At 40.5% G+C, this 13,455-nt stretch overlaps 1 protein-coding gene across 5 annotated transcripts in view; it reads right to left on the bottom strand.

Moving 5' to 3' along the window:
- dpp10 (dipeptidyl peptidase like 10) overlaps window positions 1-13,455 on the bottom strand; it is a 255,610-nt gene that overhangs the window by 61,881 nt on the left and 180,274 nt on the right. For all 5 annotated transcript variants that reach the window (XM_026143890.2, XM_026143891.2, XM_080291154.1 and 2 more), the window contains 2 exons: window positions 9,951-10,045; window positions 3,572-3,646 (listed from right to left, as the gene is read on the bottom strand). In XM_026143890.2, the coding sequence (XP_025999675.1) occupies window positions 3,572-3,646; window positions 9,951-10,045 (170 nt within the window). The remainder of the gene's footprint in view (window positions 1-3,571; window positions 3,647-9,950; window positions 10,046-13,455) is intronic.

Raw genomic sequence — 13,455 nt, 5'->3', positions numbered from 1 at the left:
TTCTTTCCACTGTAATTTGAAGTGATTTTTTTCACTGAATTATTGTTTTCTTGAGTTTGATGTTAGCTGCGTGTTCTGTTATAAGGAAGTTTGTTGCATGCATCCTGCTTATGTTATTAATTATTCATCAGCACTTCAAAAGGATAAATGCACAGCACAACATTTGCCATTATTTATGGGTCACCAGATCAAGTCTCTTTAACTCTTTAAAACTTGAGGCAGTCACGTTGAATATCAAAGGAAATAAACAAAGTCAGTTTGTGTAGGAAAGATTCTGATTTACAGCCTCTGAAGATTACATCCTAAAGGGAAGGACTGTATTAACATGTTTTATTATTGGTATACCCAAAGCTGTGACTGTAAGATGTTCCCTCGCTGTTTGATTTAGCTGCATAGTTTAATTTCAAAGTGTGCTAGAGGTGCAGGACAGTGTACATAAAGGCTGGTGTTTTTACACAATATCGCTGCTACTGCCTATTAGTTAAAAAAAAAAAAAGCCTACTGTTTGTCAGCTACTGCTGCCAAGGGATTTAACAAGGCACACAGGAAGTCATTTTAAATTAACAGCAATTTTATATGCTTCCTTTTTTTAGATTAGAAATGGACCAACAGTGCAATTTCTATTAGATTCTTGTGTCAGTATAACCTTGTGCTAAATATAAGCTGGGCTTCCGGCCACTCGGTGTACTTTATTGTTCCAAATTGTAAGTCTAACCCTTCATTCAAAATATGCAAATCAGCTCTGATTAATCTCCTTGTCACTAATCCTCACAGTTGATCCCTTCCAGAGTGGAGGGTCCAATTTGCATATCTCATTTTGCATCTACTCTTTTCTGATGGAAAGCCGGTAATTATGGTTCAAGCTTGCCCCGCTGCTCTAGTAGTGAATAAACGTGATCTGCCAGTCTCAGCATGAGCCACAAAGGAATTTTAATCACCCCCTGACCCTGGCCCTCGTCAAAATTTATTAAGCCCATGAGGACTGAAGCTTAGATGTTTATTCAACTATGTATTTCAGCATGGGTTTGTCTTTCAACACCTGGTGATGCTCTTTTATTTCCTTTTGTTTTTGGTTGCAATCATTTAAAATAAAGCATTTGAATGACAAGACAAATTGTAAGTTAGTCCGCTTGATTTTTAACCTCTGTTAAAGGGGTTAAAAATTTCTTCTCATAACATTAAAACCTGTTTAAAAAGCAGGGGACACATACTTCATGTTTTCAATCTACTCTTGTGTAAATGTACTTTTCGCAGGCAATTCAGATCACATTGCACTGCGCTCTGTCTGTGTCCAACATATCACTGTCACTGTGCAATGTAATACACGCATAAGTCCCTTTAACCTTGTGAGCTCAAAGTTATCATCAGTGTCAACTCTAACCCTACCATGATTTGAAGAACAGTAAAAATTTCATCTTTAAAAAATTATTTTTTTTCATGAATGGCATTTTTCTTTTCTTTGCATATATATTCTCTGCATATTCTGGTAGAGTTAGGGTTGGGGTCAGCATGGGCAGTAAATAATTATTTAATGTGTGTGAAGGTGGAAACAGGGTACAGCATGCAATTTAAGCATGTGCTCCTAAAATAACAAGGTAAGAAAATACCATGTAGTCGCTTTTATGACAAGGTAAACAGCTATTGATGCAGTGAATATTGTATCTTAAAATGACTGGTTGCTTGCTTTCAAATAATGTATAATTTAAATTACAATTGAAAATACAGCAGTACATGTTTTTCCTTTTCTCAGTGCATAATCAAGCCAGGAAGTATTTCTTGATTTAGAGCACAACAACCACTCCAAATGGAAGTTCTGATTAAACTTCCTTTTAAATTACTTCCCTTTCTTCTTGGGTTAAATTAAACTACTGCCAGTTCACTGTTGATTTACATTCTAGTTTTCCTTCAGATTATCTTTCCACAGTTTATGTGCTATAAAAGTATAACATAATGACACAAAACACAATAGCAATAACAAAGTTCAGATGATTAGCTTTCTTTACTCATGCTGATTTTATTTCACCGAACATACATTTCTGCTCTTTCTTGCTTTCTAATTTCACTTTTGTCACTTCTTCTTCCCACGTTACCGAAAGCCTCATATTCACCTTTTTTTCTGTCAGAGTTTCCTGAGGCAATAAATCGCTGGTTGCTGCTCTTTAAATATCATTATATTTCTGTCACTGTGCATTTTAGACCTTCTGTAACGTTGCACAAATCCTCCTCCATGTTCTGGAAGATGTCACATGAAGTTTCTGTTGATAATCTTTTGGCTTTAGTCCTGAACCACAAGCATCTAGAATTTGAGGAACCTGTCCTATCTCATTAGGGTAATTTCTTTCCTGACACTTTACTGATTAAATATGTTAAGATTCAGAATTTCCTTTACAACAAAACCCTATTTTTCTCTCTCTGTTAACCCTGTATGACAACCTCAATCAGGAGTTCTTTTCTTAAGTACTTTTATTCATTCATTTTATTCAACATTGTATTTATATGTGTGTTTATAATCTAACTCCCCAAAATAAGTTCCTATACAACTAAACTACATTGTGAATTATATTTCTAAGAAAGTACTAGGGAGGGAGGAGGTACACCCTAGACATCTGGACATACTGCCGGTCACAAGGCAACAAAAAAATATATTAGAAAATTTATTTCCCATGAAATGCAAGTGAGAATGTAGTTTATAGCATTATTCATAGGTAATTTAAAGAGTGATCTTGTGTGTGTGGGAGCCACATGGATTTATGGCCTATAATTGGCCCCACACAGGCTTTCATGAGCCAGATCAGGGCCCACCATGGTTTATGTGGTTAACTTGTGACTATGTTATAGGTCACATGGGGCCTGGAATGAAAATAAATAAATAAATAAATGAAAATACAAGATGTGGGCCTAACCAGGGATAAATAAAAACAATAAAATCTTGGCAGGCATCTTACTTTTTCCCCCCCAATAAGATAAAAAAAATCTTTTTCGGTGATCTGCTCAACACTTGTCTCAACACTGAAGCCAAGAAAGTCATTTCCTTTTTAAATGGATCACAGCCTGCTTTACACTCACTAAACCATGTACCAAAATTCCAACTATATCTGAAGCACATGGTTGGCTTAACCTGCCCATGAAGTCTACTCAGTCCAGTCAGGAACACAATGAGAAAATACGAAAATGCATTTATTTCAGTTTCACTGTGACTTCAAGTAAATTATTTGACTCCTTTTTCCCAGCAGCAGTGACCACATTGTTCCATGCTGAGCATGTTGTGCACTGAAAGAGTCGCTGTCTGTTTACAAAGCAAAAACTCAATAAGCGCAGAGTCCTATAGGCACAGTTTAAGTCAACATAAAAAAATGGTATGAAACCAACAGCCCAAACTTATCTATTTACATTCCACCCATCTGAGAGGGCAGCCAGTGTCTGCATTCCATTGCATATTCTATACACACCATATGTAGATATAACAGTCTCAGTATGACAGAGATGGAAAAATAAGAAAATAATAAAAAAAAAATAAGAGTATTTTCTTCTTGAAAAAAAAATGATGATTGTACAGATCTAACAAACTTACCGGTTTCACATCATATGCGAAGAGCACATATTTCAGGTCAGGGGAGACTGCATACTTCGCCACGTTGAAGTTAATCTGATGAAAATAATAAAGAAGAAGAAATATTTTACAATACGACAAAAAAGATCAACTCTAAAGTACAGTACCAATGAAAAGTTTCAGTACACCTACTCAACCAATGAATCTCGATGAGTTTACATTAGGTCAGTTGAGTGTGAAGATCAGGGGATCTGATGCAATCAACTGTCAGCTATCATTAGTCTGCAGGTATGTTCAGTGTTGGGGAGTAACAGAATACATGTACCGGCATTACGTCTTTAAAATACAAAATATGAGTAACTGTATTCTGTTACAGTTACCGTTTAAATAGGTGACAATTAGAATACAGTGATTTTGTAGAAATAAATGGATTACACAGTGGTCTTTTCCTGTTTCTAATTTTGGTAATTCTATGAATCCCCAGAAACCCAAACAAAACACGCAATAAGAGCCTCCAATGTAAGTGTCCTGTTACATCAGAACTGCACATGATTATTTGCAGCTAGCAGGTTGTTAATGCTATCCATCAAGTCTACCAGTCTGCTGTCTATGAACTAACCTCAGCTAACACCAGCTAAAGATGTTAGCTCGGTGGCAAGTAGCCTTCAGTAATAGCAATAAATTACACAGCAATAGTACAGGGTGGGCCATTTATATGGATACACCGCCTGAGCCAAGGTGTGAAACTGGGTGTGGGTCCCAATCAGCCAGAGTTTCGTGTGAGTTCATTGTGAAACCTGGCCCCACCTTATCATGCGAATTCCTGAGATCAGATGGCCCAGGATGTGAGTGGGCGTTAAGGTGTCTGGGAAGGGATCTCAAAACTGGATTATAGATGGCTATAATCCAGTTTTGAGATCCCTCCCGAAACTCTGGCTGATTGGGACCCACACCCAGTTTCACACCTTGGCTCAGGCGATTAGAGGATCATCAGGGGGTCCTTTTGTCCCTCTGTGGGGGGTTACTCCCACTAGGTTTATATCTGGGACTCTCCACCATTTGACCTTAGAACTGAAGAAGCTTCTCGGATGAGAGGTGAAACGTCTTCAAGTAACTTAAAGAAGTCCAGACGCTTTTATTTGCAAGCTCCTTTGACTACGATGACCTGGATGACTGAGAACCTTCACAGACAAGCACACCATTGTTTTTTTTGTGACATTACCAATAAGTTTGATGTGTCACATGGCCCTCTTCCTATTGAAAAAACAAAAGTTGTATCCAAGATGGCCAACTTCTAAATGGCCACCATGGTCACCACCCATCTTGAGGAGTTTGCCCCCTCACATATACTAATGTGCCACAAACAGGACTTTAATATCACCAACCATTCCCATGTTATTACGGTGTATCCATATAAATGGCCCATCCTGTAGATTCATGTACCGTAAATGTCGGGCTATAAGCCGCTACTTTTTGCACAAGCTTTGAACCCTGCGGCTTTTAGTCAGGTGCGGCTTTTCTATGGATTGTCCGTGATTTTTGTCATATCGTAAGACGATTTGTTTTGTGTGTTCCGCTGTTGTACGGCACTACGTTGCCTAGCGGAAGGATCGGGGTTCAAGAGTGGTATGTTAGTCACATGTCCGTCCGCCAGGCAACGTAGTGCCGTACGAAGTAGCGCGAAAAACAAACTTCAAAGTAGCGCTACGCGTTCAGCGGGAGTCGTGGATGATGAGCGGCGATAAACTTGCAAGTTATGCCCAAAAAGCAAGTTATGCCCAACTCCACCGGTGGATTCTGACAGCGTGGAAAAGTGTGAAAACATCCACGATCACCAACGGATTTTGAAGGGCTGGACTGCTGCATGATGGAGAGGAGGACACCGCCACGGCCCTTCTGAGGGTGTTCGACTCTGACACTGACAATGAGGATTTCTTTGGTTTTGAAAGTGACAACGAAGGAGAGAAGAAGAGTGGATGACGAAGCCATCCTGAGCCTGTTTGTATCCGACACTGGAGAAGAGGACTTTGGTGGTTTTAGTGCGTAGGAAGAAGAGAAAGATGGTGAATGACTGACTTTTCTTCTTGTTAAAGCCGTGTCACTGCACCTGAGCCTAAAAGGTAGGCCGAATCTATTGTTCTGGTGTGCTGTAGGTTATTGTTATGTACTACATGTGCAAATATGTACCCATAACTTGTTTTTCAAAATATTAATAAAAGTGATGTCTCCAAACAGCCATCTCTTTCCTGACAATTCCCTTTGTGCATATTCTCTTATGATAAGTCAACATTGAAACACCTGCGGCTTTTGGTCAGGTGCGGCTAATGTATGTACAAAACAGGATTTTCCCCTGATTTTAGCTTGTGCGGCTAATATTTAGGTGCGCTTTGTAGTCCGGGAAATACGGTAGTTGTAAAAAGCATGACAATATATCAAGTAATTCAAAGTATTCAGAATATGTTACTCATATTAAGTAACTTAACAGAATACGTTACAAACTACATTTTGGGCCATGCACTCTGTCATCTGTAGTGGAATACATTTAAAAATAACCTTCACAACACTGGGTATGTTTTGGCTCAACAAATGAAGATCACTTTAAGTACAAACAAAATACGATGCGTGTATCTGAATCACGCTGTTGTGGTCATGCTAGATAAGTGTTGACTTAAATCTTCAAAGATGCCTACAGCAACCCCCCACACCCACCCCGACACACACATCACAGGTCCTTCTTCATGGCAAGAACCACCTAATAACAAAGTCACTGCCCCTGGAAACCAAACTCTGGACTCCAAAGTCAAAATCTCTCATGTAGAGATTAACATGCTTTTATTTTTCTAACCTTTCTACCCAAAATGCCAGAAAGTGAAACTACAGAGTACAGTCTACAACGAGCAACACCACTGTGCAACCTAAATATGTAGAGGGTAGGAAAAAAAATCAACTGAATGGAAATTCTCTTAATGAAAAACATTTAAGACCAATCCAAAGAGGATTTAAACTTTCACCAGAGACAAAATTTTACCAAGGGCTGTTAGGGGCTGATCATATCTCTATAACTCTTTTTGAATTACCTTATGTTTCACCCTCAGTTTCTACCTCAATTAGCTTACTGTTACACCCCGGCCTAGGCAACCGGGGTGCAACGTAGAAAAACAAAGATGAAAAAGAAACACACGGGAAACAAACTAAAGCTCTCCACCAAAATCCCAAAACAAAGGTGTCTCAAACAAAAATATTAACAAACCCATTCACAACTATTTACAACAGACTATTTATTTACAACAAAAACACCAAACTATTTACAACACGGGGGAGATCGCGACCATGACACACTGAAACACAAGGCTTAAATACATAGAAGGGGCAATCAGGGAATGGACCACAGGAGGGAAACACAGCTGGGGCAAATTAGACCTGACGAGACAGGGAAACGTAAACTAAAAACACTAAGATAACACAGACTTTCAAAGTAAAACAGGAAACACATGACAGTCACGCAAAAACAAAACACTGACAACACCGAAACGTAACATTTCCCCCCACCCAAAAATCAAACATGTAACCCCAAGTGAAATGTTTGATCAAAAACCGGATGAAGGCTGGTGGAGGCTGGAGCGGTCCCACGGACCCTCCAGCAGACGACGAAGGCTGGAGCGGTCCCCCGGACCCTCCAGCGAAGACGGATGAAGTCTGGAGCGGTCCCACGGACCCTCCAGCGAAGGCAGACGAAGGCTGGAGCGGTGCCTCGGACCCTCCAGCGAAGACAAACGAAGACTGAAGCGGTGCCTCGGACCCTCCAGCAAAGGCAGACGAAGGCTGGAGCGGTGCCTCGGACCCTCCAGCGAAGGCGGACGAAGGCTGAAGCGGTCCCTCCAACGGACCCTCCAGCGAAGACGGACGAAGGCTGATGAAGGCTGGAGCGGTCCCACTGACCCTCCAGCAGACGACGAAGGCTGGAGCGGTCCCTCGGACCCTCCAGCGAAGGCGGATGAAGGCTGGAGCGGTCCCTCGGACCCTCCAGCGAAGACAAACGAAGGCTGACGAAGGCTGGAGCGGTCCCACTGACCCTCCAGCAGACGAAGGCCGGAGCGGTCCCTCGGACTCTCCAGCGAAGGCAGATGAAGGCTGGAGCGGTCCCACGGACCCTCCAGCGACGGCGGACGGCTGAAGCGGTCCTCGGACCCCTCAGCGATTGGACGAGCCCCCATATGTTACACCCCGGCCTAGGCAACCGGGGTGCAACGTAGAAAAACAAAGATGAAAAAGAAACACACGGGAAACAAACTAAAGCTCTCCACCAAAATCCCAAAACAAAGGTGTCTCAAACAAAAATATTAACAAACCCATTCACAACTATTTACAACAGACTATTTATTTACAACAAAAACACCAAACTATTTACAACACGGGGGAGATCGCGACCATGACACACTGAAACACAAGGCTTAAATACATAGAAGGGGCAATCAGGGAATGGACCACAGGAGGGAAACACAGCTGGGGCAAATTAGACCTGACGAGACAGGGAAACGTAAACTAAAAACACTAAGATAACACAGACTTTCAAAGTAAAACAGGAAACACATGACAGTCACGCAAAAACAAAACACTGACAACACCGAAACGTAACATTTCCCCCCACCCAAAAATCAAACATGTAACCCCAAGTGAAATGTTTGATCAAAAACCGGATGAAGGCTGGTGGAGGCTGGAGCGGTCCCACGGACCCTCCAGCAGACGACGAAGGCTGGAGCGGTCCCCCGGACCCTCCAGCGAAGACGGATGAAGTCTGGAGCGGTCCCACGGACCCTCCAGCGAAGGCAGACGAAGGCTGGAGCGGTGCCTCGGACCCTCCAGCGAAGACAAACGAAGACTGAAGCGGTGCCTCGGACCCTCCAGCAAAGGCAGACGAAGGCTGGAGCGGTGCCTCGGACCCTCCAGCGAAGGCGGACGAAGGCTGAAGCGGTCCCTCCAACGGACCCTCCAGCGAAGACGGACGAAGGCTGATGAAGGCTGGAGCGGTCCCACTGACCCTCCAGCAGACGACGAAGGCTGGAGCGGTCCCTCGGACCCTCCAGCGAAGGCGGATGAAGGCTGGAGCGGTCCCTCGGACCCTCCAGCGAAGACAAACGAAGGCTGACGAAGGCTGGAGCGGTCCCACTGACCCTCCAGCAGACGAAGGCCGGAGCGGTCCCTCGGACTCTCCAGCGAAGGCAGATGAAGGCTGGAGCGGTCCCACGGACCCTCCAGCGACGGCGGACGGCTGAAGCGGTCCTCGGACCCCTCAGCGATTGGACGAGCCCCCATATGTTACACCCCGGCCTAGGCAACCGGGGTGCAACGTAGAAAAACAAAGATGAAAAAGAAACACACGGGAAACAAACTAAAGCTCTCCACCAAAATCCCAAAACAAAGGTGTCTCAAACAAAAATATTAACAAACCCATTCACAACTATTTACAACAGACTATTTATTTACAACAAAAACACCAAACTATTTACAACACGGGGGAGATCGCGACCATGACACACTGAAACACAAGGCTTAAATACATAGAAGGGGCAATCAGGGAATGGACCACAGGAGGGAAACACAGCTGGGGCAAATTAGACCTGACGAGACAGGGAAACGTAAACTAAAAACACTAAGATAACACAGACTTTCAAAGTAAAACAGGAAACACATGACAGTCACGCAAAAACAAAACACTGACAACACCGAAACGTAACATTACATAGTTTTCTTTTTGCAAAGTTACCATTTTAAATGAAAAAGCTTTCTTCTGCCTAGTAAATTAAACATTACACTGACTCTCTACACCAACCTGTGGTACAAATTGGTGTTACATGAAAATAAAGCATGATCTTTATTTAGCAGAATAGTCAAATTTGATGATTTTATTTACATTTAGTTTGAAATTATTTTTAAGGTCACAAATGCAAAATGCAAAAAATGTACCTTTAAATATTTTTATCAATTGGAGAGAAGTTATCTAAATGTCAGGGGCCGGACCCCGCCTCCAAACACACCCATTCTGGGTCTTATCTATATATGACTCCTCCAGTTCTACAAGCTGTTTGTTCTTGTTTTCATGCCCCACCCTCCCTCCCTCACGTTTTTTCAATTCTTTCACTTCTCATTAGTACATGGGGACCTGCCAGGCCCAGTCCCCATCGGGGCCTTCCCCAAACCGGAGCTCATTTCTTGATTAAGCTATTCACCTTTATCTACTAAAAATGCTACCAAACCTTAAATGAGGACTTGGGCCCAGCTAGTGAATTAATATTTGAGACAGTTTTGGCTTCTTAATTTCCTATAGACACGCCAGAATAGAGTGTGCCCAAACTTTTGAATGGCAGTCACCAGCCAGTAAACAAGACTAATAGTTACTTACAAATGTGCCGTTTGTCAGGACGATCTCTGTTTCATTTGTGAGGATGTTGAACTTGATGACATGGCCGTCACTGTTCCTGTAGATGACTTCAGAGTCTGTGTGAACAAAAAGGGAGAACAAAGAAAAAAAACACCTGCATGAATTCTGAAAGCTGTCATAAAAATGTAGAGAAAAACGTTAAACTGAAAGAACAAAGCAAAGCAGCCATTGTGGATTTGTTTAGAGTTGTCAAGATGCCATTAAAAACAACATCTTTTCAGCTTCACTGTTCCCTCAAATTAAAAAACAGTAAAAACGCCGCAGACAGCCAAAAGGGGCCGAGTTTGAGCGACGGTGATGTAATGTGATTAACTGCGAGCATGAAAAGTGAGATTTAACTGTCAGACAAACACAAAAGGAAATGCCCAGATTTTTCATCTCGCAGGTAGCGCGGCATGATGTGTATTGATGGGAGCAGCATTGTGTGACGCTGCCAGGAAAACATCTTTTTGTACAGAGCAGAATTGGATGGACGTGACTGCATTGTTTGGTTTGTATTAAAGCTAAACACTGAGAAACACAGGCAACCATAAATGTCAAGGAATGTATGCATCCACATTTATAGTATTCATACAAGCAGAGTGAATCCACATTATACTAACAATCCTAATGCTCGGTGTAGTGAAAGACAAAGAAATCTGATGGGGATAAGCAAAATTTTCCTCATTCATGTTATTGATAGTGAAATTATCCATGTAAAGAGCAGATTTCCATCATCACAAACAGCAGCTTCCAAATTAACAGGCACAGGGAGAAAATGCACCAGCAATTAAGTATACTTTTCTTTTTGTTTCACCTGTTCAAATTATGCATCCGGCTTTCAAATGTACTTGTATGAATGCAGCTCCTGTACTATTCTAGCTGCAAATAAAGGCCCCAAATAGTGAGGCTGAAGCAGTGACAAAATGTGGGTTTGACGAATCGAACAAAAGGACAAATGAATCTCTGGTGTAACAAACAGTGAGGTGAGCAATGCCATAAAAACAGCGGGTGGCAGAGATGTGACAAAGAGTATTGAAAGAAGAAAAAAAACCCGACCAGTATAGTTAGCTCTCAGAAACAGCAACAAAGTTAACCTTGAAATTTTTATCTTCTCTGGGAATTCACCCTCAGATTTTTCTTTGGCTAGCTCTGCTGGATAGCTATCAATCCAAAGTGAAATATCTGAACATTTAATGGACACTTGGAACAAACATTTATTGTTCCCAGATAATTAATCCTTTTTTGGCTTTTCATTATGTGCCATTGTCAGGTGAAAACAATTTGTCCCAAACCTTGGCTTCTGGCTAAAATCTGTTTTATATATATCCCGCTTATATATATCTCCAGCATTTTGCCCCAAACGCATCTATCAAAGTGTCGCAGCAGGCTGGAGCTGCAGTCTGTGTGTCATTTGTTTAACTGTTTGTGAGGTATGTCTCTCTTTTTGCTGCATTTGCATTTAGGAGAAGATCATCCAAAGACATGTTAGAAGACATGTTATCAGAAGGTAAATATTAATTTTGCTTGATTCACCATACTGAGATCTGCAGTATAGGAAAGTTTATCCATGGATTTGCTGTGTTTTAAAAATAAAATTCTGTTTTTTTGCCTGTTGTTTTTAATACTCAAGTTTATGACGCCATTTTCATATTTGCTATTGATATTTATCTATAAAAATTACTATTACTATTAAGTTTGTTTTGATTAGACCTTATGAAACTACTTTATTCTTTCAACTTTTATTTATTTAATCATTTCAATTATTCTTTATTTTGTTTATTTGAGATCTATTTTTAGTTAATTGAAATATTTGTTTATTCTATTTGATGGAATTTTTTGGCTTTATTAAGTTATTTGTTTTTTATTCATTTATTATCTTTTTTATTTTGTTTTTGTTTGCCGGAGGTTTTTTTTTTCCTGTTTTGCTCCCATGTTTTAGGATAAATAATAGATCTTTAGTTACCTTTATATTAAATGATTGCCTTAGTATATCATAACCGTTTTCTAAAGTTATCACTGGGTGGATTATGCAAAACAAACAATGAACAAAAAATGTAAAACATACGTGAACTGCAGAACAAGTAAGAGGAGGTTGTGATGGATAGAGAGTAAGAAAGGGAACAAATATATGGACTTGCTTTGTATTAAAGCAGATGATGATTGATTCACCTAAACATAATCATAACATAATTGAATAACACTCGAACTCTAAAGACAACGGTTGTGAATTAATATGTTTCCTTATATATATTTAGATATATACACTTGCAAAAACTGAAAATGTGTTGTTGATAAGCTTGATTAAATACGTTTTAAAGATAGTCTGAGGATTATAAATAAAGTAATAGTAATGGCTTTTCTCAGATGACGTTAACCTGCTAATAAGTAAGTAATAATGTTATCATTTCATCACAGTCGCATATAACCACGACTAAAGTGCATCTGACTTCAGCTGAGGGTTCAGTATATAAATCTACGGTGGAAGTAGCACAAACAAATAAGCATGACCGAAGAATATTTCACAATTGATAGCCACAATACCCAAACTCACTTTTATATTATCTTCTTTTAATGTAAAACTTGTTCAGTAGATTTTTATCAGTAGAGGAGCTCATACTGCATGGCATGAACTGGAGATGAGTTTGTGGTAGTTTACTGTACAACAGAATTTTTCAATGCAAAATACAAACATCAGACATTCATCTCCGTAGCAACAGCACCTCTTGAATCAGGATCTTCAGGGTACTCAAAAACTATTCAAAATATTCAGCTATGTGAGCGAGTGCTCTGAGAAAGAACAGGGCCAAGTTTCCTGCCAGGGAAGTAACATCTTCGGAACAATCAGATACACAAATAAAGGTTGACAATCTTAAAAGTTAAGTATGCAAGAAAAGAGTCACAGAGGTGAATGGCGCTTTAGCTGCAAATTTGAGGAAACGGCAAGAAATGTCAGGTGATAATGTTTTTATAACTGTCAAACCCCTTCAGCTGCAATATTTAATATTGGTTGGGCTATACAAATAAAAGTGCATTGAATGAATTGCATAAAAATGACTGGACCTTATTGGATGGAAGCTGTGGCTGATGAATGATGATGAATGAGCCTGTGGTTGAATGAGCTAATGTGAGCTAAAATTTCACTATGCTGCCTGAACAAGCACAATTCTCCATTCAGGTTTCCATCACAAGTTTTTGGCCCTTTTCAGATGTTCTTTCCAGTAATCTGACAGCAATTTAACACAGTTGCACAATGTCAGAATATTCCACCTTTTCATTTGTTGATAAATGTCAAAACAGCAATCTCACCAAGTCACACTTGCAACCCTAAAACCTTTGAAACGGAATACATCTGATTGAAGACGGCGAAATCGATTGGCACACAAAAGATTTCGGTATATTGGTCATGCTGTTCAGTCTCATGTGCTTAGTGTCAAATACAGCACACACTGTGGCTCTTTCCAGAACAGCTTCTGTATGTCTGAAT

The sequence above is a fragment of the Astatotilapia calliptera genome, chromosome 16 (genome assembly GCF_964374335.1).
Source record: "Astatotilapia calliptera chromosome 16, fAstCal68.1, whole genome shotgun sequence".
NCBI classification, from domain to species: domain Eukaryota; kingdom Metazoa; phylum Chordata; class Actinopteri; order Cichliformes; family Cichlidae; genus Astatotilapia; species Astatotilapia calliptera.
The sequence above is the reverse complement of the archived record's forward strand: the minus strand, read 5'-3'. Positions and strand labels throughout refer to the sequence as shown.